The following is a 24828-nucleotide window of genomic DNA, read 5'->3' as shown; positions in this document are numbered from 1 at the left end:
CAATGCAATGGTGCGAACTGATCCCAAACAAAACATAGCAGATTGCCTTGTCTTTGCGTTGGAAATGTGCTGTGATCAGCACAGTCCAACACAAATGGTATGAAGGGGCCCCAAGATCAGATTAAATAATAAATTGACAGACTAATGCCCCGTACACACGATTGGACTTTCCGACAACAAAACTGTGGAATTTGGTTTGAAGGTTGTTGGCTCCAACTTGTCTTGCATACACATGGTCACACAAATGTTAGCCAACAATTCCGAACGTAGTGACATACAAGACGTACGGCGAGCTGATAAAAAGGAAGTTCAATAGCCATGTGATATCTCCATTACGAATGCTAGTTTTACAAGACTTCCGCCTCGTCCTTGATTCCGAGCATGCGTGGAGTTTTGTGCGACAGACTTGTGTACACACGATCGGAAAGTCTGACAACAAACATTTGTTGGTGGAAAATTTGAGAACCTGCTAGCCAACATTTGTTGGCGGAAAGTCTGCCAACAAATGTCCGATGAAGCATACACACGGTCGGACTTTCCGCCAACAAGCTCGCATCCAACATTTGTTTTCGGAAAATCCGATCGTGTGTACGCGGCATAAGACCTTCTATTCATTTTACTTGCTTGCTGAAGATTTCCTTCTGACTTAGCAATGCCTCTGTTCTGCTCATCTACTCTGCCATTGACAGCAGTCTTCCCTGCATAATGTTACATTTGAGTAGTGGGACTCATTTACATGGAGGTACCACACCAGTGCGAGGGCTGGGTTTACCCAAACAGGTATTCATGTCAATTGGGATGCAGCCACTGCACGGACACAGCTGCTGCTCTTAATTTAACATCTGTGTGGGTGCGCGCCCCCAAATGCAGACAATGTCAGTTTGGGCTTGTGCACCCGCATAAATGTCATACTGGGAGCAGCAGCCTTGTCCGAGCAGCCACAGCATCCCAATTGACATGAATGTGACTACAGAAGATGAAGGGGCGAGTGGGACTTTTAAGGTACCAAGGATTGAAAATAAACAATAAATTTAGAAAAATATGAATTTTATTTAAACAACTCTTAAAATCACAATAAACATTTACAAGAATTCCGTATTAATTTTTTACATGTACGACCACTTCTTACTCTACATGTTTCGATCAGACGAGCTTCTTCAGGAGATTTTTTGAAGTGTCGCATGAAGTAAAGTGTACTATAAGTGAAACAGCATTTGCAAATGATTATACTTGAAAAATTGCCAAAGAATAAAATCGCAAGGCATGTCAAAAAAGGACATGCCAATATCCATTATTATAATGTGATGATCAAATATTGTACAAAATTATGCTATATATGTACATGATAGACTGAAAAGGAATGCCTACCGGATGCTTGTATTTAGGGAAAGGCATTCCTTTTCCGGATATTGGCATGCCCTTTTTTTATTGTGATTTTAACAGTTGTTTAAATAAAATTCATATTTTTCTAAATTTATTGTTTATTTTCAGTCCTTGGTACCTTAAGGCCTCATGTACACAGCTGCTGGTAAACGGATGTTTAGGAGCAGTTGGGCATTTTTTTCAATTGCTCCTGAACCCTTCTCTATGTTATCTTATCAGTACATGTACACGGGGTCATTTATAGTTGTTTCTAGGCAGTTGTGTTTAGAGGATTTTTTGTTACCCAAAAAAATGCGTTCAGAAGCTGTGTTTAGCTGTGTTTAGAGGCATTCCAAACACAGCTAAATGTGGTAACTCACGTTTAGCCGCATTTCGTTTACAGGCATTTTTCATTTTTGGCTATTTTGAAAGAAAAACATTTTTTTTTTCAAATGCTTCTAGATGCAAACGCGGCATGTAAACGTGGCTAAACGGCAGTTTTTAGACGCCAGTTTCTAGCTGTCAAGTTAAAACGTTCAGTAGAGTTTGAACAACGCCCCGTGTACATGAAGCCTTAAAGTCCCCCCTCTCCTCCTTTTCTCTGTATATATGGGATGTGGTGCCAAATCCTGATCTCGTGTCACCCAGTTCTTAAATTATTGAATGTGACTACCTGCACGGGGGTGCATGCAACACCTGTGCATCCCTGTGCGGGTAAGCTCAACCCTCGCGCGGGTGTACGATGTAGTATGCCCATATGAATGTGACTTTATACCTAGGCATCCTGCAGGAGTAATACTTGTATTGTGCCGATAGCAGCCCCTATAACTGATACCATAGGAACCGAAGTGATGATTGTAGGAAGCAGGGTGTTCTTGCAGAATTCCTCCTTCTGCCTGCACCATGTTTTGTTCATATGGCAGTGCCAGGCAATGACTGCAGTCGTTATCGCACAGCCTGGTTTAAATACTAAAGTACAGTACATTATTGTGATGCATAGTCTGTATGTGCATTGTGCAGCACTACCAGTTGCTGCTGTAGCTGTGATGCCTCCTGCTAAATTGTACAGAAAAGTTGAGTTTATCTGGCTGTTTTGGACTATGAGGTTTTTATACACTAGTTTTATCAAATGCTTATTATTGTGCATTTGTGTCTTTTCTATTTAGACTTCTGTACAAGGCTATTGACTCCAATGGGGAAAATGTTGGGCCCATTTACAACAACCGAGTGGAGATTTCCATCTTTTTCATCATTTATATCATCATCATTGCTTTCTTCATGATGAACATATTTGTAGGTTTCGTGATCGTCACATTTCAAGAGCAGGGAGAAAAAGAATACAAGAACTGTGAGCTGGATAAGAACCAGGTAACAGGAGAAATCCTTTTCAGAATATCTGGCCAGTATGTCCTCTTAGTGACGTAGATGCAGGAATTGCAGCTGCAAGCAAGCTTTAAAAAAAGTCCTGTAGTGTAAAAGTGCCCTACTTAATAATGTGCAAAAAGTCATACATTTTACCAGGAATCCTTATATTCCTCCCTCTACTGGCGCCAGTCAGATTATTATTATTATTATACATGATTTATATAGCGCCAACAGTTTACACAGCGCAGAGGGGGGACAGCACAATTACAGAATACAGAAGGGACAGGAGGGCCCTGCTCATAGAGCTTACATTCTAAAGGGAGGGGGTGGGGTTACAAAAGGCAATAGATGCGGGGAATGATTTGATGGGGTGGCTCGGGGACAGTTGTTAGGTGGGTGTGGGATAGGCTTCCCTAAATAAGTGAGTTTTCAGGGATCTTCTAAAGGTGGACAGGTTAGGGGCTGATCGGATATATCGGGGCAGGGAGTCCCAGAGGATGGGAGAGGCTCTGGAGAAGTCCTGAAGGTGAGCATGAGAGGAGGTAACAAGGGAGCTAGAGAGCAGGAGGTCCTGGGAGGAGCGGAGGGCAGGATTAGGGCGATATCTGCAGATGAGGTTGGTGATGTAGATGGGGGCGATGTTGTGGATGGCCTTGAATGTTGTGGTTAGCATTTTGAATTTTATATGGTGGGGGTAGTCAGCTGCCCAGATGCCAACATTTGGTCACTTTTATTTTTATTTGTAGTATCAGAGATTAGGCAGCACCACTGGAGCTACAGAACCATAGAGCAACGGTTTCTCCAAGACAATTACGTATTTCAGGGATTGTTTTGTCATCTTTAAATTGGACACCTATTTAGCGATGACCCCTCAAAGGGCCCACTGGATTTAACTGGGCTCCACCTACCCGTTCAGAGGCTGCTTGCCCTGTTTCCAGTCCCAGTAGCACACTGACAAATTCAGGGGCTCCAGTCTAGAGGTCTATTTAAGATTCATTGTAACACAAAAACTTTAAAAGCAGATAAATTCTGTACTTGGTAAATATGCTGCAGAAATCTCCCTCCACTAAGACTGGCTGCAACCATTATAACTGTGGGCAGCTGAATCTGCTGCCTGTTCACTTCCTGGATTTACACAGACACACAGAGGCACACCTCCAGCTCTGTAGCTTTCAATGGCCCTCTTATGACTCATCCCCCCTCCCTTCCTGGCAAACTCAAGAGTGAGAGAGAGAGCTGTGCATGATGTCATAAGCTTAGGCTTTTTACCAGACAAGAAACAGGAAGTGGGCTGTATAAGGTATTTACTGGCAGAAAAAAAATGTTTTACTATCCAAAGTTAAAACAACAAGGGCAGAGGATTTAATAGATGGAAAGTTGAAAAAATGACTGAAGGTCCGCTTTAAGCAGCACCTTCTGGAGTTTCACCTTCAAGAAATACTTCCATATTTGGAGCTACAGGCATAAAGGACCCCGCCATTCAAAAGGATTTGAAATAGACATGTGCACTGCTGAAAAATGTGTTCGTTTTCGTTTCATTTGTTTTTTTCCTTTTTTGGGTCATTCGTTATGATCGCAATTCGTAATTTCGTAAAAATTTGTAAATACGTAAACTAGTAAATTCGTACATTCGAAAAAATTTGTAAAATTAAAAAAAAATTGTAAATTTGAAAATTAATAAATTTCAGATTCGAAAGTCCAAAAACCCAAAAATTCTAAAATCTGAAATAATAACTAATAATAACATAACTATTACTAACTATTAAATTATAGGTATTGGAATTTCCTTTCAAATTTGGCTGTTAGTGAACGTAACAAATACGAATTTATCCGAAGTTAGGAATTATCTGAAATAACGAATGCCGCATCTAAACAAATGGAACAGAATGAATTAATAATAAATAATAATAAAAAAAAGTTTTTATTATTATTATTGTTATTTATTATTATTAATTTGTTACATTCCATTCGTTTAGATACTGCATCATTTGATGTTTCGGATAATTCATAACTTCGGATAAATTCGTATTTGTTACGTTCACTAACAGCCAAATTTGAAAGGACGTTCCATTACCTATAATTTAATAGTTAGTAATAATTAAGTTATTATTAGTTAGTCGTTATTTCAGATTTTTGGTTTTTCAAGTTTCGGTTTTCTGAATTTCCAAATTATGAATTTTCAAATTTACAAATTTTAATTTTTTTTCGAATTTATGATTTTTTCAAATTTACGAATTTTCAAATTTACGAATATTTGGAAACGTTCGTTAAACGGCTTTCGTTAATTTGGATATTTCCGAAATCAAAAAAATCGTTAAAAAACGAATTTGGCACAAAACGAATTGCATATGTCTAATTTGAAATTCTATGGAGCTATTTTTGAGGTTCACTCACCAATGCTGCTAATGTAACAGAGCTTGGTCAAGGACTTGCAGCAGCCTTTGATTGGACAGTGAAAAGCATCACCTCTTTCATGAGCTAACCCCATAACACTTGTCAGTAAGCTCTTTGTCTTAGATTGACAGCACCGTGCAGTGAAGTAGAGTCTTCCCCTTCCTCTCCTAGTCTGAGTGCTGCTGTACAGATGATTACAAGAGGCTAATATAAAGACAGATTACCATTTCATTTTAAAAACAGAATGTTTTTTCAGCCGTCCTGTTATTCTCTCAATAATATATTTCAGCAAAAATTGAATAACTTAATAATTAAGTAAACTTAATAAATTGAATAATTTGAGTTTATGTCCACTTTAAGGCAAGAGGGTAAAAGATGGAGAGTGTCGACTTTAACAACATAATAGAAATAGAAAGTATCTGTTTTATCCTATTAGCGTCCAGCCTATAAAATGTAATTTTTGGTCATTTAAAACAAATAAAACTCAAAAATGTGTTGTAATTACTGCATTTTATAGAATTTTTCTTATTGCATATTTCAGCGGCAGTGCGTGGAATACGCACTAAAAGCTCGTCCACTGAGAAGATACATTCCCAAGAACCCTTATCAGTATAAATTCTGGTATGTTGTCAACTCCACGGGATTTGAGTACATCATGTTTGTCCTCATAATGCTGAATACACTGTGCTTAGCCATGCAGGTAAGTTAGCAGAAAAGGGGTGCTCTCTTGGTATTTTTGTTAATGCGAATTGTGTTATTTTATCTGATTTTTATATTGTTATATGTTCAGTAATAAAAAAGCAATACAGTGGAACCTTGGATTATGAGCATAATCCGTTCCAGGAAATGCTTGTAATCCAAAGCACTCGCATATCAAAGCGAGTTTCTCCCTAAAAGTCAATGGAAACGAAGATAATTCGTACCGCATTGACTTCTATTGTATGCAATACCGCATGTGGCCAGATGTGGGGGGGTGCTGGAGAGCCTTGGAAATACTCGGGGACAGCTCGGCTGAACTCGGAAACACTCGGAAACACTCGGGAACTGAGTATTTCCGAGTGTTTCCAAGTATTTCCGAGTGATTCCAGGTATTTCCGAACGGCTCCGAACCATTCCGAGTGTCACCAGTGCCCCCGCGCCTCTGGCCAAATGCGGTACTGCACACCACATTAGCTTGAATTCTGCTCGTTTTGCGAGACAACAAACGGAGTCAGGATTTAAAAAAAAAAAGTTGCTCGTCTTTCAAAACGCTTGTTAACCTCGTTACGCGTTAACTAAGGTTCCACTGTATTTTTTTATTATTCATATAAAATATGAGATATTTTAATGTATAATTGATTTTTATAACTTGCAGTCAGCAGCTGGTAAACAGGTGCAAGCTCTAAATTCTCTGAAGGCTCTTTCATTCCTAAATGACTCAGAGGAGGGACATTTTCCCCTTCTCTTTCTTCTGCAGATGAATAGCTTAAATGGGTTAGAGACAAGCATGCAGGCAGTACAGGGTTGTCTTATATGATAACCCAGCATCCTTGTATCTAAGTTCATGAATGTACTGTAGCCTACTGTATATTAAATGTTTAAACAAATAATAAAGACAGTTATATCAACTCCAGTCTGTAAACCTGTAAATGTTCAAAAGAAAAAATAAAATCGACCAAATGTATTTTGCCTTTGGTTCCTCCCCCATCAATGTGCCAATAATGTTTAAAACAAACTTTTTGATGTGAGAAAGTGACATTGTTACTGGGCTCTATACTTCTTTTTGCAATGCAGGTAGTTCATGGCTGGTGGGAAGGACTGACAGGGTGCTGTACACAGCCTCCTGAAAACATCACAGCACCCTGCCTCAGTACTCCTCTAAAGATCCCTCAGCCATGATGCCATAGCTCCCAACTGTCCCTGATTTTGAGCAATGTCCCCCCCCCCCATCATTTGTCCCTCATTTTGGTCTGATCCATATAGTTGTATATAAAATGCACTTTTTATCTTTCAAAAAGTGTTTCCCAGTGCTAAATCTTTCATCCAAATTCTAAACTGCTGCATTTGTAAATTTTAAAGCCAATATAAAGGAATAGTAGTGGTAAAAAAGGCCCTTGTGGATTTAATTAACCTTTTTTTTAGTTAATTCTCCTTTAAGGGGGTGTGGCAGGGGGTGTGTCCTATGCCTACCTACATTTCCTAGTAGGTGGCCCTCATTCCCATCTCAAAATGTTGGGAGGTATGATGATGCGAATATCGAAATGCCTTGATGGGTGGGTGTCAGTTCAGAGGATTGGGAGTTTCTAGGCAGACTGCATTTGCAAGCAGACTACCCTAGGTAACATCTGCATGCGCTGCTGAGCCTGCATGACTCAAACAAGCAAAATCCAATGAATGAAAGGGGCAGGCCAGGGACAGTCAGACTGGGAAGGAATGGTTTAGATCAGGGATCTTCAAACTACGGCCCTCCAGCTGTTGCGGAACTACACGTCCCATGAGGCATTGTAGAACTGACATTCACAGACATGACAAGGCATGATGGGAATTGTAGTTCCTGAACAACTGGAGCGCCATAGTTTGGAGACCCCTGGTTTAGATGATGCTGGATGTCCTCAAGTCAGTAAATGAGGCTATAAAATTTGCTGCAGTTTCTAACGCACACTGTGAGAGGCTCAAAGTGTACAATGAAACTTAGACTAAGCTATTTCAGTACAGGAGAGGGGCCTGTACAACTGTACAAGATTGAGGGTAAGGCTGGAGTTCAGCTTTAAGGGACACAACCTAAAACTATAAACCATATCTCTACAGTTTTGATATAACATTTGATCTTGTAACGGCTCTCAGTGCTTACTTTTTATTGACCGAATTGTCTGATTTATATCCCAGCATTATGGACAATCAAAAATATTTAATGATGTCATGGATGTGATGAACATGGTCTTCACTGCTGTGTTTACTGTAGAAATGGTTCTGAAACTTATAGCTTTTAAACCCAAGGTAGGTACTAAACCATTAGATGTGACAAATATGACAATTATACTTAAATGTGATAAAAATGAGATTACATGTTATATCTGATATTATCACTGAATTATTATACTTTATATAGAATCAATATCATTGTGAAGAAGTAGTAAAATCTCCCATTCTGTGCCCAGTCATTAAAGGAGTCTTCCATCCAAAATTAATAGAGTAATATGCTAGAGACATCACAACACCATCACAACACCTCTTTTGTTAGAGCCAGTGTTGGCTTTCCCATAATGTACTAGAGAGGAGTCTAAAACTGCAGTCTCCTTTTACATTAATTACGAATAAATTACTTAAATGACTATTACTTATACAGTAAAACCTCGGATTGCGAGTAACGCGATTTACGAGCGTTTTGCAACACAAGCTGTTTTTTTTAAATCCTGACTCAATTTGTGAGCGTTGTCTCGCAAGACGAGCAGGATTCAAGCCTCTGGGATGTGCAGTACTGCATGTGGCCAGAGGTGGGGGGCGCCGGAGACCATTCGGTTCCGAGTGTCTCTGAGCATCTCTGAGTGGTCTCTGAGTGTTCTTGAGTGTTTCCGAGTGTCTCCGTTGCCCCCCACCTCTGGCCACGTGCGGTACTGCATACACTAGCAGTGACACTGGAACGAATTATCTGAGTTTCCATTGATTCCTATGGGGAATATACAAGTGCTTTGGATTACAAGCATGGTTCTGGAACGAATTATGCTCGTAATCCAAGGTACTACCGTATAATGTAGCCACATAAAGTTGCATATATTATTTTGATTTGTGAAAAGTTCTAGCTATGTTATTTTAGGCAGGACAAAAGCAATGTGCAAGGTGAACTAACACATAGCAACCAGTTTGCAGGGTACAATTTTAGGGGCCCTTTCACACCATTTTGCACGTCACAACAAGTTTTAAGGCACTTTAGTGCAACCCAAGATAATCCGCTATAGATGTGCATTTCAAGTTAATTGCACGACAACACACATCTACAGTGCACCGCTATGCACAGATACTGTACATGTGCTTTGCATGTTGTGCTGCGCTAAGAAAAATGGTGCAAGGCTTCTGCTTTATTTGTTGAGGTGTGTCGATAGTCTATTCATTCTAAATGGGCTGTCTAACGCAATGCACACTTTCCAGCACCTTGCATTATGGCATGAGTGGATCTTAAAAGAAACATGTAAAGTTTGAAAAGAGAGAAATAATTACTGACCTTTATTTCTGAAAATGCTAGCTGCCTGGCTGTCATGCTGTTATAGTGGCTTCAGTCATTTCTGCCATTGACCAGAGAAAAGTATGCAGATAAGGAGTCCCAGTTTAACTCTGAGTTTCTAATCTGCATGCTTTTTCCATGTTATTGACTTCCAGAGACAGCTCCTTGCCTCCATGTAAGAGCCCACCCCCTACATTGGCAGGAGCCAGTATAATTATTCCAACCTCTGCGTTGGAATTTGGGGTTTCTGCCAGTGGGAAGTAAAGAGATGCTTTAATTTTTGTGTTCCTGGATTATTTTTAAAAGTATACCTTTTTTCCTAGATTACTACAAGCAAATCAATTAAAGTATTCTATAAAGTATACTATAGGCAATTTTTTTTTTCATTTTTGGATAAAGCAAGAGAGGATTATAACCCCTGTCTGATTTTGTTTTGCCGCCATTGCGGAGATTTCACTTCACTTCCTGTCCCATAGTCAAACAGGAAGAGAGGGTAAATCCCTGGAAATGAATACCTTAGGGACCCCCAGGTGTCCCCATAGGAAGGCTTCCCTCCATTACTTTTCTAGGAACAACCAAAAATTTAGGATTTTCTTTTAGACCCCTTTCACACTGGAGGCGTTTTTCAGGCGCTACAGCACTAAAAATAGCGCCTGAAAAAAGCCTCAGCTGCAAACCCAGTGTGAAAGCCCGAGTGCTATGCATACTAGCTCATTATGCCTTTGTCCTGAAGGGTGTTTTTTTTTTGTTTTTTGTTTTTTTTTTAGAGAGAGTTTACTTCCTCTTTAAGGTGAGCAAAACACCTGGCAGTGCCCCCCATTTTACTTACCTGAGCCCTGCAACTTGACCCAACGGAGACGCGCTGTCTCTCTGCCTGGGGTTCTCAGCTCTTGATTGGATAGATTGATAGCACCGCAGCCATTGGCTCCCGCTGCTGTTAATCAAATCCAATGACTCGGGGGCGGGACTGAGTCATACATTCAGAGGCTATGGTCGCCGAATGCTGGACTCGGGAGCGCGCCCACAAGGTAACCCTCTCAGGAGAGCACTTCTCCTAGGGGGTTATCTGATACGGGGAGGAGCCGAGAGAGCCCCAGAAGAGGATGTTCGGGGTCACTCTGTGCAAAGCGAGCTGCACAGTGGAGGTAAGTATGACATGTTTGTTATTTAAAAAAAAAAACAAAAACAAACCCTTACAATCACTTTAAGTAAATATTACTGATTTGTTGCTATGGGTTAATGCGCTGTCACATCTGCTTTACTGTTGCAAAATATCACCCACATCATTAAAGGAGATTGCAATTAAAAAAAATAAAATGTTAAATAGAACCATCCTAGGGTGCTGACACTTCACTGCCTTTATGCTAATTCCAGTTCAGCAATGGCAGTTTTCATGTTTCTATAGTGACAGGTTCCCTTTCTTTAAGTAGATATTGGTTTTATTTACAAATTAAAGATGGCCATCATAATGTCAGTTCTCCTTTAGAGCCCTTTCACACTGGATGCGTTTTTCAGGCGCTTTAGTGCTAAAAGTGGCACCTGTAAAGCGCCTGAAAAAAGCCTCATCTGCAATCCCAGTGTGAAAGCCTGAGTGCTTTCACACTGGGGCGCTGTACTGGCAGGACATCAAAAAAAGACCTGCAAGCAGCTTCTTTGAGGTGCTTTAGGAGCGGTGTATACACCGCTCCTAAAGCGCCCCTGCCCATTGATATCAGTGGGCAGCGCCTGCAAAGCACCTTGGCAGCGGTGCTTTGTGGGAGCTTTTAACCCTTTATTCGGCCGCTAGCGGGGGGTTAAAAGTGCCCCGCTAGCGCCCGAAAAGCGCTGCAAAAACGTCGATAAAGCACCACTAAAACAGCGATTTACCGCCGATGCCCCCACGATGGCAGTGTGAAAGGGCTCAAACTGACTTGTTGAATCCAGGGTTAAAAGCTATATAAAAAAGTACACTTAGTGCAGCTAATCTCAGTAACCCTGTCCATTAAAGTGGTTCTGAAAAAAACCCAAAAAACTGCTCACTACCTATCCTACCTACTCCCATCCCTAAACACTTACCTGGCTGTTCTCACCGCTCCAGCGCTTCCCGGCTGCAGCACCGCTCCCCTGACTTTCTGACTCAGAAGAGACACTGAGAGCACTGGGAGCCATAGGCTTCTGCTACTCTCAGTCAAACTTCTGTAAGGAGGATGCGGGGGGAGGGGCTTACTGGGAATGTGGATGTCTATGGATGCACATAGCTCAGCTGAGGAGTATTCGTGCATTGGTAGTGCCTCCATAGCACCTCGCTTGCTAAGGAGGCATCCAAAGGAAGAAGGAGCGTAAAGCATCGGAGGGGGGAGGTAAGGGACCGCTCTGTGCAATATCGTGGCACAGAGCAGGTAAGTAAAACATCTTTTTTATTTTACTAAAAAAAAAAATGTACCTTTAGTATCACTTTAAGGATGTATCAAATTACCTTTTGTTTGCATATTATCTGGTAGATTTGCGTGGCCAAAAAAAAACGTTGGCTCGTAAGTGACAAGTGGTTGCTGTGTAAACCTTTTTTCTACAAATGCATGATGAGGATGAACTTGCTGTGACTTGTCCATATGACATTTCCCTTTGTCTCGCTAGAACTGTCATGGCTAGTGATGTGTGTGGAATTTGTATTGTTGTTTTCATGTGACCAATATTGCTGGGAAGTGGCCAATTAACTAATTATGGTATACTGTGCTTTAAACAAAATATAATGTATTTATATATACAGGGAATACTCATTTTCTGAGGGTGTGCCAAAAATATAAGGAAGGCCCCAACTATCCAAATTGTGTGATAATTGTAGAAAATGAGTGCAGGCTTTAACAGTTATCTACAGTCAGTTGCCAGCAACTCATGTCCAATCATTTATTTGGGTTATGACATGTTTATAGGTCAGGAAGTAAAAAAAGGGCCTATTAGATCTGCAGATTTTTGTCTTTAGATTTACCAAAACCATGTAGTGCAAGGGCCTGCCTGATTGCATACAAATTGAAACTAATAAGGTTTGACCTCATATTATATGGTTTTGGTAAATCTGAAGACAAAAATCTGCAGAAAATCTAATAGTGTGTAAGGGGTCTTAGAAGTACAAAAATACAAGGCACTGTAGCTATTGCAGTATTACTTGCTACCAGCAGGTGGCAGTAATCTACAATTATTATTATAAAGTAATTTCTAGGTCCCCTTTTAGAGAGATATTGATAGAAATTTAAAGGACAAGACTAATATGAACTGTAAGCAGTTTTCTTTCAATGAATGCTTACAGCATGTGTTCTATGCATGTTTAAAAAATGAAGATGCTTTATTGTTAAAGCAGACCTATGATGCAACACCAAAAAAAAAAAATACTAAAATGCTTTTACATTTTATTAGAAATTTTACAAATTTAATTAGAAATGTCAAATGCAAAATTATTTTCTTCCTTCCCTTTGTATGAATTGCCATCACTGAGGCATTGTCCTCAACTAATAAAGATTTAGAGTCAGGATTCTGCAATGAATGCTGGGAAATGTTTACAGTGCCCAGTCTGTATTGCATTAAAGCTTCCCAGCTGTAATGCAATGTGACACATATTCATGTACAGTTGTGCTCATAAGTTTACATACCCTGGCAGAATTTATGATTTCTTGGCCATTTTTTAGAGAATATGAATGATAACACAAAAACTTTTCTTTCACTCATGGTTAGTGTTTGGCTGAAGCCATTTATTATCAATCCACTGTGTTTACTCTTTTTAAATCATAGTGACAACAGACACTAGCCAAATGACCCTGATCAAAAGTTTACATACCCCTGTTTTTAATACTGTGTATTGCCCCTTTTAACATCAATGACAGCTTGAAGTCTTTTGTGGATGAGGCTCTTTATCTTCTCAGATGGTAAAGCTGCCCATTCCTCTTGGCAAAAAGCCTCCAGTTCCTGTAAATTCTTGGGCTGTCTTGCATGAACTGCACGTTTGAGATCTCCCCAGAGTGGCTCAATGATATTGCGGTCAGGAGACTGAGATAGCCACTCCAGAACCTTCACTTTATTCTGCTGGAGCCAATGACAGGTCGACTTGGCCTTGTGTTTTGGATCATTGTCATGTTGGAATGTCCAAGTACGTCCCATGTGCAGCTTCCTGGCTGATGAATGCAAATGTTCCTCCAGTATATTTTGATAACATACTGCATTCATCTCGCCATCAATTTTGTCAAAATTTCCTGTGCCTTTGTAGCTCACACATCCCTAAAACATCAGTGATCCATCTCCGTGTTTCACAGTAGGAATGGTGTACCTTTCATCATAGGCCTTGTTGACTCCTCTCCAAATGTAGCATTTATGGTTATGGCCAAAAAGCTCAATTTTGATCTCATCACTACAAATGACTTTGTGCCAGAAGGTTTGAGGCTTGTCTCTGTGCTGTTTGGTGTATTATAAGCAGGATACTTTGTGGAATTTGCGTAGTAATGGCTTTCTTCTGGCGACTCGACCATGCAGCCCATCTTTCTTCAAGTGCCTCCTTATTGTGCATCTTGAAACAGCCACACCACATGTTTTCAGAGATTCCTGTATTTCACCTGAAGTTATTTTTGGGTTTCTCTTTGCATCCCGAACAATTTTCCTGGCAGTTGTGGCTGACATTTTAGTTGGTCTACCTGACCGTAGTTTGGTTTCAACAGAACACCTCATTTTCCACTTCTTGATTAGAGTTTGAACTCTGCTGATTGACATTCTCAATTCCATGGATATCTTTTCCTGTTTTATACAGCTCAACTACCTTTTCCCACAGATCCTTTGACAATTCTTCTGCTTTCCCCATGACTCAGAATCCAGAAATGTCAGTGCAGCACTAGATGAAAGATGCAAGGGTCTGTCAGGAGTCCAGAAACTCACTGACCTTTTATACACACATGCTAATTACAAGCAAACAGATCACAGGTGAGGATTGTTACCTTTAATAGCTATTCAAACCCCTTTTTGTCAACTTGTGTGCATGTTATCAGGCCAAAATCACCAGGGTATGTAAACTTTTGATCAGGGTCATTTGGCTAGTTTCTGTTGTGATTATGATTTAAAAAGAGTAAACACAGTTGATTGATAATAAATGGCTTCAGCCAAACACTAACCATGAGTGAAAGAAAAGTTTTTGTGTTATCATTCATATTCTCTGAAAAATGGCCAAGAAATCATAAATTCTGCCAGGGTATGTAAACTTATGAGCACTGTATATGGCCTCTTAGAACATGGTTTTAAGATGCTATCCTGTGTAGAGGATAAGTCCACTTTAAATGCATGACTCACAGCAATAGGCCCTGGGGACTATTATAAATCTATGGCATTCTGAAAACAGGGCAATGTTTGATGTATGCCAAAAGCAGTATTTTTTTTAATTTGTTACCATACAAAATTACAAATGATAAATATGTATTTATGTGTAGAAATATGAGTTGTTTTAGAAAAATATGACCACAGCTTTTTTTGGAGAAAACCTGAGTAGCACTAGACATTGTCCTATTTTCATGTTGTCCTAGTCTTCTATATGCTCCCCCAATTTGAACTGGACAAACCAGCAGGCCACTTCACAGACAATATAGATGTGTTGACTTTTGTGTTTGTGTGCTTTGTCCACGGTGCGTGGCTGCATGTACCTGTCTTGTGAAATGTTAATCGCCTCCATTTGCCCCCTCCTCGGCTGCTGTGTGCAGGGCTATTTTAGTGATGCCTGGAATACCTTTGACTCCCTCATCGTTATCGGCAGCATAGTAGACGTGGTCCTCAGTGAAGCTGATGTAAGTAATGATCCTGTCCCTCTCCCAGTGTCTTCCTTCTCTGTGTCCCCTGCTGCATCCCATCACCTGGACAAGTCACAGATATATCTAACACTTTACCTTCCTTGGGTTAAGGTATTCCTACTTCAGGTGAAGGTTTTCTAGATATTGCATCTTCTATAGGCCTTGCGTATGAGAACCATGAATTCCTTTCTTCAGCTTTTCATACACAAGGCCCATATTGGAATCATCTATGGAGGATTTCAGTAGGACACAACTAATGTTATGTGGCATAGAGAATGGTAAAGAAATGAGGTGCTCTCACAAAGCTATGGGCCAGAGGCCAAACCTCAGAACCTTAATCAGAGGGCCTTTTCTGGGAACTGTTTACTGTGTTATTAATCAACTTTTGATGTTTGTTTTCTTTTGTTAGAATGTCGGCCCTCCCTATACTCTGATATTTCCATTTTTAATAGATGCTGGGGGTTTGAATCACCTAACACCGTATTTTTAAAAGGATGCACATTGTTGAGTTCTTCATTCTGCTCACCTGCTGTTATCGTACAAGAAGACTTATTTTCTCTTAGATCTGATAAAGTTTAGTTTAGGAAGATAGAGATTTCATGGTGGGTTAGAGCATGGCCACTTAAAAAGTAACTTCACTTTTGTTGAGAAAAAAAATACTCGCATCTGGGTGATCTATGAAATGGCTGTTTGTTTGTGTCCATGTGCAAAGTGAATGTGAATGGGACTGATTTTATAATTATTGATTAGCTGCTGTACCTGCAGGGCTCTAATGAGGAAAGTAGCAGGAGCTGCATCCCTTTAGACATAATTTCCCTTTGGAAGTTTCTCACCAAAAATTGCATATTTGCTGCAGGGGATGCCCAAAATTTGACCTGTATCTGAATTTCCAAATTACAATAGTACCAAATTCAAATGAATCTGAAATAACGAAAAAAAAATTATCGGACAAAATTCTAATTCAAATCGTTTTCAAATACTTTTCAAATTCTAATAGTTTTCAAATTCGAAAAAGTTTTCGAATTCGAATAGTTTTCCAATTTCCAAAGAGAATAAAATAGAATACATAATAAAGGAATGAAAAAGAATATAACAGAAAATAAAATAAAAGAATAGAGTAAAACAGAACAAAATAAAATAAAAAATAAAATAACAGAATAGGCTAGAATATAATAGAAACAAATAGAATAACATATAACCATCTTCTGAAATTCAAATTTCAAATGGAATCAATTTGAATTTGAATACATAGGAAAAGAATAGAATAGGCTAGAATATAATAGAAAACAATATAATAGAATTAAAAAAACAATAGAATAGAAAGAATATAACCGTTTCCCAAAATTTTAATAGAATCAATTTGAATTTGAATAGAATAGAAAAGAATAGATTACAATAGGAAGATGGTTATAGTAATTCTATTCTGTTTTTTTCTATACTATTGTGTTATTTTCTATTCTACTCTATTCTTTTCTATTCTATTCAAATTCAAATTGATTCTATTAGAATTTTGGGAAATAATATATAATAATAATATTAAAAATAATGTCTCAATCTCTATGGTAAGTTGGCATTCTCGATTTTGGGATTGATGTAGAAAAAGGGGGAAATTAGTTATGTCCTCAGTGTCATTAAATGGACATCCCTCTTTTTTGACATTTTGTTTATGGGCCTACTACATCTCCAGAGAGCTCAGTGGTGATACCTGGCATCACCACTTGGCTTTCATTTTGGATACTCAAACATCAACATTTCCCTGCCATAATTGTTTACTCTGTTCCTGCCTAAATAACAAATACAAAAGGGGAGGTGGGACCCCACATCATGACCACAGCAGGTGTGCAGACCCAGGAACCTCATGGATCTCACCAGTAGAGCGCCCCAAAGATGGAACTGTCAAGTGGTTTCATTTCTGTTATCTGTCAAAACTGAAATATTGGTTTTGGGTGGACTGAACATAACAGTATATTGACACAGACCCCAATAACAAAAAAAATCTACTTCCCTAATTTGGCTTCAGATTTTTATTTTGTCTCTAGGGACTATTGAACTTGAGTTCTCTTTGGCCTATTATTGATTAAAGGCCATTATCTATCAAACTAAATGAGGTGTAGCTCCACCTAGCATTACTCTGCTGTCTTCTTATTCCTCTCTTGTCTTGTTCTGTCCTTACTTGTTACTAACAGCACTATTTCACTGACGCTTGGAACACTTTTGATGCCTTAATTGTTGTCGGTAGCGTCGTAGATATTGCCATAACAGAAGTAAATGTAAGTAAATAGTTCTAATAAGTAAAAGTTCTGTCTTGTGTGTCCATGTTGTCCCCCCGGTATAACTATGCTTGTTCATTTTCAAACAGCTTTGAGCCCATGGCTAGATACACATATATTTTGTTTTTACTGATCACACAAATATTAATAATGATGGATACAATTATCGTTGTGACTATCAAATATTATCAAACCTTTTAAAAATTGGTATGCTAAGCTGTCATTTAGATTTCTTTTAACTGCTTCAGCCCCAGAAGGTTTTACCCCCTTTCTGACCAGAGCACTTTTTGCGATTCGGCACTGCGTCGCTTTAACTGACAATTGTGCGGTCGAGGAACATGGCACCCAAACAAAATTGATGTTCTTTTTTTCCCCCACAAATAGAGCTTTCTTTTGGTGGTATTTGATCACCTCTGCAGTTTTTATTTTTTGCGCTATAAACAAAAAAAAAAAAGAGTGACAATTTTGAAAAAAACACAATATTTTTAACTTTTTGCTATAATAAATATCCCCCAAAAATATATAAAAAGACATTTTTTTCCTCGGTTTAGGCCGATATGTATTTTTGGTAAATAAAATTGCAATAAGCGTATATTGATTGGTTTGCGCAAAAGTTATAGCGTCTACAAAATAGGGGATAGTTTTATGGCATTTTTATTATTAATTTTTATTTTATTAGTAATGGCGGTGATCTGCGATTTTGATTGGGACTGCGACATTATGGCGGACACATCGGACACTTTTGACACTATTTTGGGACCATTGTCATTTATACAGCGATCAGTGCTATAAAAATGCACTGATTACTGTGTAAATGATACTGGCAGGGAAGGGGTTAACCACTAGGGGGTGCTGTAGGGGTTAAATGTGTCCTAGGGAGTGATTCTAACTTTGGGGGGGATAGCCTACTACTCACATGACAGCGATCACTGCTCCCGATGACAGGGAGCAGTGATCTCTGTCATGACACAAAGCAGAACGGGGAAATACACCGGGAGACAGGCGGACTCAATCCCGCGGGCACGGTCACGCTGTACGCGGCGGCGCTTGCTTGCTAGCCCCGGCTCTTAAAGGGGACGTACAGGTATGCCCATTCGCCCACCACTGCCATTGTTCCGACGTATATCGGCGTGCAGCAGTTGGCAAGTGGTTAAGTGATCACATTGAAACTGAAACAATTTTTATTTTTTCTTCATTGAATTAAGCATTTCAATTGCAGATCAAATGAACCTTTTCAACCAATAGGCCTTTCCATCCTAACTTTATATTTATGTGTCACTTCCAAATGAATAAAAACCTGTGTTTTATTTGTTGTATGTTTTTAACCTGGTGGAGACCATTAAAAGGCATAAGATATTAGAACTCTTTTTTTTTTTTGAGAAGCTATCAATTTAAAAGATGACATTAAAAATCTAATCACGAAAAACTGGTCACCTGTGTGGTTAGCATAGATTTGGTCTGTAATGCCCTGTATACGTGATAGGATTTTCTGACAACAAAACCATGGATTTTTTTCCGACAGATGTTGGCTCAAACTTGTCTTGCATACACACGGTCACACAAATGTTGTCGGAAATTCCGAACGTCAAGTACACGGTGACATTCAACGCGTATGACGAGCCGAGAAAAATGAAGTTCAATAGCCAGTGCAGCTCTTCTGCATGATTCCGAGCATACGTGGAATTTTGTGCGTCGGAATTGTGTACACACGATCGGAATTTCCGACAACGGATTTTGTTGTCGGAAAATTTGAGATCCAGATCTCAAATTTTGTTTGTCGGAAATTCCGATGGAAAATGTCCGATGGAGCCTACACACGGTCGGAATTTCCAACAACAAGCTCCCATTGAACTATTGTCGGAAAAGTCCATCGTTTATACAGGGCATTAGAGTTTACCAATGCTTATGTAGAGTGAGGGCCTGCTGGACTGGACATATATACAATGGTTTGTTTCAGTACAATGAATTATTACGCACTGTAGTGCATTGCTTTTTGGCCTCACCGGTGTGCAGAGACGTGATTTTTTTTCTGCCTGTATTCTGCAAGGGCACAAAGAAAACACTTGTTCTTTATGTGCTCTGCTCACATCACAACACTAATATCATGTCATGTGTGGTTTTTCTGTGCAGGAATCTGCAACATGTATAAAATTCACTAATGTGCGCATGGAAACTGATGTAAACTCGTGTCTCTGGAAGTGAAATCTGCACGGTTTTTCCATCAGTTTTTCTGTACATATGGTGTGAACGACGCCTTAGTGTGCCATTTAAAATTAATAAAACAATTAATTTTGATATATGATCCTCTCGGTGCTTCATATATCAGTTTCTGAGCAGTGCAAACCATTTATTTTACAAATGGCAACCATATTTAAACCTGCCACTGGAAAATGACAGTTGAAATCTAAAAGGGCTCATTCGCACCATACAAACGTGAAATCTGATGGGAAAACTGTTCAGAATATATCAGTTTTCATGCGCGTTTCAGTGAGTTTTTATGCCCCGTTCACACCAGTTTTCATGCGCATCAGTTATGTGCCCTGTTCACACCACAGTGTTGATCTCACGTTCGTTTTTTCCTTGCAGGAAACTGCATACATATTGCAGGTTCCAGCGCACAAAAAAATCTGCACGGGATACCAGTGTTGTGGTGTGAACAGGGTACATAAAGAACAATTGCTTTTTATTGTGCCCTTGCAGAACGCCTGCAAAAAACTGCCATCTCTGCACATGGTGTGCACAAGGCCTATATCTGTTTGACAGCTGCAAAAATTTAATGAACTGCATATTCCCACCTGCTTCTGTTGTATAGATTTTGCTGTGACAGTGAACTTGATTAAAGTCAGTGCTGCGTCTGAGGGTCTACATCAGGGATATTCAATTAGCGGACCTCCAGCTGTTGCAAAACTACAAGTCCCATCATGCCTCTGCCTCTGGGTGTCATGCTTGTGGCTGTCAGAGTCTTGCTATGCCTCATGGGACTTGTAGTTCTGCAACAGCTGGAGGTCCGCTAATTGCATATCCCTGGTATACATAATATAGTCACTTTTTCAGTACCAGTGTTGACTAAATAAACTTTGCACCCCTATTATCAATATATATTTATTTCATCCCTAAAATGCCTCTCACCATAAATTAAATGCATCAGACCTCAGGGCAGAATTCAAATCTGACTTGTGGCTGTGGAAAAATAATAAGGGAAATTTATCAAAACTGAAACAGAATCTGGAGCAGCTGTGCATGACAACCAACCAAGCTTAAAGTGTTACTAAACCCACAACAGTAAAATCAGTCTGTATTTGCAGAATAGCATGCTTGTTATACTCACTGTGGAACTTAAGGGGTTAATCCTCTGCATTGTGTAAAAAGGCTCTTTGATCCTGTATGGTCAGATTTTCCCCCTCCTGCAGGGTCTCTCTTGGCAAGGCCAGATAAGACACAGTGAGGGTAGTAAAGCTGCACATGCTCAGTTTGGTCTCTATTGCTGGAGATTTCCTTGTTGAGCTGAGTTTTTCTGGTCTGATAATGACATCACACATGTGGGCGTGTATACAGATCCTAAACGACAGCCCAGTCCCTTCCTCCTCTTCTATGCCCAGTAAATAAAAAAGAACACAGTGGGTGGGATGTCACATCTTGATTCATGGATGATCCGCCTCTCATAACAGCAAGAGGACACAGGCTATAGTGGAAATCTCCTCCTACCTGAACACTCAGCACTCAGACATACCCCGCAGTTTATCACGTGACGTGGTATACAGATCAGCCAAAAAGGTATAAAGTGGCAGTGTTTTAATGTAAAAAGAAGATTTATAAGCTGTGGGCACTGCGGGGGGCATGAACTATTTTTATATTACTGGGTTAAGGTGAAGATAGAAGCTGATTGGTTGCCATGCACAGCGGTTTCAAATTCTGACTGCTCCAGTGTTGATAAATCCCTCCCAAAGATATTGACATTTTGATTTATGAGGTGTAGCAGAATCACAAACTATAAGTGGCTGAGCATATCTATTGTCATAAGACAGTGCAATGAAAATATATAGTAATCATGATTATCAGGATAGCTTAAGGCTGGGTTCACACTGTTGCAAATTGGATCTGCAACTCCGGAGCGTCTCCAGTGGGAATTGCACAGGAGTCCTGTGCGTCTTCTGGTCCTGTTACAGGTCCAAATTCAGCCCAATATTTTGGACCTGAAACGGTGAACAGGGGCGTACCGGACCCCTGCTGTGAGCCGATCCGTACGGCAGTGTGAACCCAGCCTCAAAGTGGATATCACATTTAAATATCAGCTGGGGACTGTAAACAGTATGCTTTGTTACTGAGCCAGAAGTGTAGAAGTAATCAATGCAACACGTTTTGTATAAACATAATTTAAAATGATATATGGATTTACCTTTTATGGAAATGGCAGTCAAAGGAGCCGGCAGCTTGACAGGTTAACCTATGGAGGTGCCGACTCCTTTGACTGTTGTGTACTTATGGCTTACAGAGGCTTTGAGCGGGGCAGCGACAAGATATTTAACCTCATTTGAAATAGGATTGCAGGGTAGTCAGTTTTTGTTCTTTCATGGAAATGCCTTGTACTTTGGAAACGAATAAAAATTTATTGAACATAAAAAAACATGATTTAAATACACGTTACTGCATGTTTCCTGCATACTGATATTACATTATATTGTGAACATTTTGATAACATTTCTTAGGTTCCATATATTCATCTTTTCAAGAGACATTCCCTCTTTTAGAAGGGAATCTTTGTCCCTCTTTCCCTAATTTTACATCTTTTTAGTCTGAGTACAAACCCCTAATAAATAAATAGTACTTTTAAATTACCAAAAGTGTTAAATTACATAGTACATACTTTTCATCCGCACTTTAAGTTATTGGGCTTGGTATCTTACCCTGTTAAAAAGGAAAAGTTCTGGTTAAAAAAAAAATTAAAGTGTTCTTAACCGATAATTTTGTTTTGCACATTCATTCTTCAGGGTCTGGGTAAGGCCCCTTTCACACTGAGGCACTTCTAAACTGCCAGTAAAACACTGAGCGCTTTTGAAGAGCTTTTCAAGCGCTTTTGAAGCGTTTTTTCAGGTGCTTTTGAAGAGCTTTCCATTCATTTCAATGGAGAGGGGTGTTTTTTTCACCGCCCCGCTAGTGCACTGCCCCAGTGTGAAAGCATTAATTGATTTTAATGGAAATAAGTTTTCGTGAGCTTTTCAGGCGCTTTTTTTAGCGTGAAAGCGCCTGAAAAGCGCCTCAGTGTGAAAGGGGTCTTACTGGGAGCTTGGTAGGAGAGTACATACAGTAGATGTATGCTTTGAAGTGTCCCTCTTGCTCATCAAATCATTACATTATTTAGCCACTAGATGTCACTGTTTGTGTTAGTAACCCACTGGCTTCAGAATAATTCCCGCAGAGTGATATTTACTGTACTTCTGCAGTCCAAATCCCAAGTGCTGGATTTACCTGGGGAGCTCTATCCTTTGCTCCTTGCAGTGCATAGACCTGACGTATAGTGGAGGATTTCTTGTTGATTTCAACAGATCAGCATTCAGTGGGGCATAAGCCAAGGAGGTGTTAAAGGGTATTTTTATCTAAAGGCCTTTGATTTTCTTCCATGTGCTATTGCACCATAAAAAAAAAAAAAAAAAGTTCAAAGGAAAACATAACACTTGATAATGGCAAATCTAATTTTTTGTAAGCAACTAAAATGTTATCCTTCTCTGCAAAGAATGTTGTTCATTCTGATAAGTTTTAATTCAAAGTAAACATTTCTGTTCATTAAAATTCACAAATAAGGGTACTTTCACACTGAGGCGGGCAGGTGTCAGCGGTAAAGCGGCGCTATATTTAGCTCCACTTTACCGTCGTTTTAGCAGCGCTATTCGCCAGCTAGCGGGGAGGTTTTAACCCCTGCTAGCGGCCGAAAAAGGGTTAAAACTGCCCACAAATTGCCGGCGGGTTTGCAGTGCTGCCCCATTGTTTTCAATGGGAAGAGGCGCTTTAGGAGCGGTAAATACACCGCTCCTACAGCTCTCCAAAGATGTGGCTTGCAGGACTTTTTTGACTTTTTTGCAGGACTTTTTTGAATCTTCACTGCAGGGCTGCCTCTTCCTGCTGAAAAACTTACTCCATTAAGAAAAGTTCTTTCACTGATCACTTTACCTATAACAGGATCTGTGAATGGGAGAGAGTCTTATCAGTCACAGGATTCTCTCTGCCATTCACAGACCATGTTACAGGCAGTGTAATCAGTAAAATAACTTTTCTCAATGGAGGAGAGGGTATGTCCCTGTCAGATTACCTTTAGTGTAGCTGAGGCTGAAGACCTGAGCTGTGAACCCCCACAGCTTTGAAAGTTCAGCAGTAGGAAGAGGACAGGGCAGCCCTACAGTGAAGATCTCTACAGAATCCAGCAGCCTGCACATTGTGGGACATACTTCATTACAGGTAAGTAAAGTAACTGGCTGTAGAGAAAAAAAAGGTTTTAGCTACATTGCAGCTTTAATTGTCTACATAGGGGGAACTTTGTTTATCATATAAGAAGTCTTGCCTTGCAAAGGAATAAAGTTGACCATACATTAATGATTTTTTTTCTTTCTCCGTTCAACCAGCAGGTTGAACGAAAAAAAAGATCTTATTCCCCCATCCACACATTCAAGGTGGATGGGGTAATCACCCCCACTGCGCTATTGTGTTCTGACGGCGGGAAGCCTTTCCCGCCGTCAGAACACATTGATTAGTGTTGCTGGCTATAGTTGGGAGCACTGATCATTTGGGAAAAACCTGATAGGCTGACTTCTGTGCAACCAGCCTGCCCGTACAGGGATCAAAATTTGTCCAGTTGCTGCTAAACAGGCCAAAATTTGATCCATGTATGGCCACTTTTCCACTGACTGTAACCTGGGATGCTTTATTATACAAAGTGCAATTGGATCATGAATATCAATGTTTGCCCCGCCCCCACCCACCAACCTCATGAGTTACTGAACTTATCCATCATAGTAAGGACCATTAATGACAAAGAGAGGTGAGAAATAGCAGACCCTCTATTTATCTATGGCATATAACATAATATGAAGATGAGAATTCTGTATATTACTGTGCAAACGTTTTAGACAGGTCTGAAGAAATGTAAAGTAATGCCCCGTACACAGGATCGAACTTTCCGACAACAAAACCGTGGAATTTTGTTTGAAGGTTGTTGGCTCCAACTTGTCTTGCATACACACGGTCACACAAATGTTAGTCAACAATTACAAACGTAGCGATGTACAAGATGTACGGCGAGCCAAGAAAAAGGAAGTTCAGTAGTCATGCGATATCTCCATTACGAACGCTAGTTTTACAAGACCGAGCGCTTCCGGCTCGTACTTGATTCCGAGCATGCGTGAACTTTTGTGCAACAGACCTGTGTACACATGATCGGACTTTCCAACAGCAAAGT

At 39.8% G+C, this 24828-nt stretch overlaps 1 protein-coding gene across 17 annotated transcripts in view; it reads left to right on the top strand.

Moving 5' to 3' along the window:
* The window catches only part of CACNA1D (calcium voltage-gated channel subunit alpha1 D), a 524402-nt gene that overhangs the window by 406004 nt on the left and 93570 nt on the right, over positions 1–24828 (top strand). For 13 of the 17 annotated variants that reach the window (XR_012235243.1, XM_073592294.1, XM_073592295.1 and 10 more), the window contains exons 27-30: positions 2529–2730; positions 5663–5821; positions 7987–8097; positions 17298–17381. Coding sequence is in view for 16 of the 17 variants with exons in the window: in XM_073592294.1 (XP_073448395.1) it covers positions 2529–2730; positions 5663–5821; positions 7987–8097; positions 17298–17381 (556 nt within the window). In the remaining variant the exon portion in view is untranslated. Of the gene's footprint in view, positions 1–2528; positions 2731–5662; positions 5822–7986; positions 8098–15024; positions 15109–17297; positions 17382–24828 lie in introns of all 17 variants that reach the window. The other 4 variants (XM_073592302.1, XM_073592304.1, XM_073592301.1 and 1 more) reach the window with 1 other exon arrangement.

Source organism: Aquarana catesbeiana, linkage group LG07 (assembly GCF_042186555.1).
Source record: "Aquarana catesbeiana isolate 2022-GZ linkage group LG07, ASM4218655v1, whole genome shotgun sequence".
Taxonomy (NCBI): Eukaryota; Metazoa; Chordata; class Amphibia; order Anura; family Ranidae; genus Aquarana; species Aquarana catesbeiana.
This window is presented reverse-complemented; position numbering and strand designations above follow the sequence as displayed.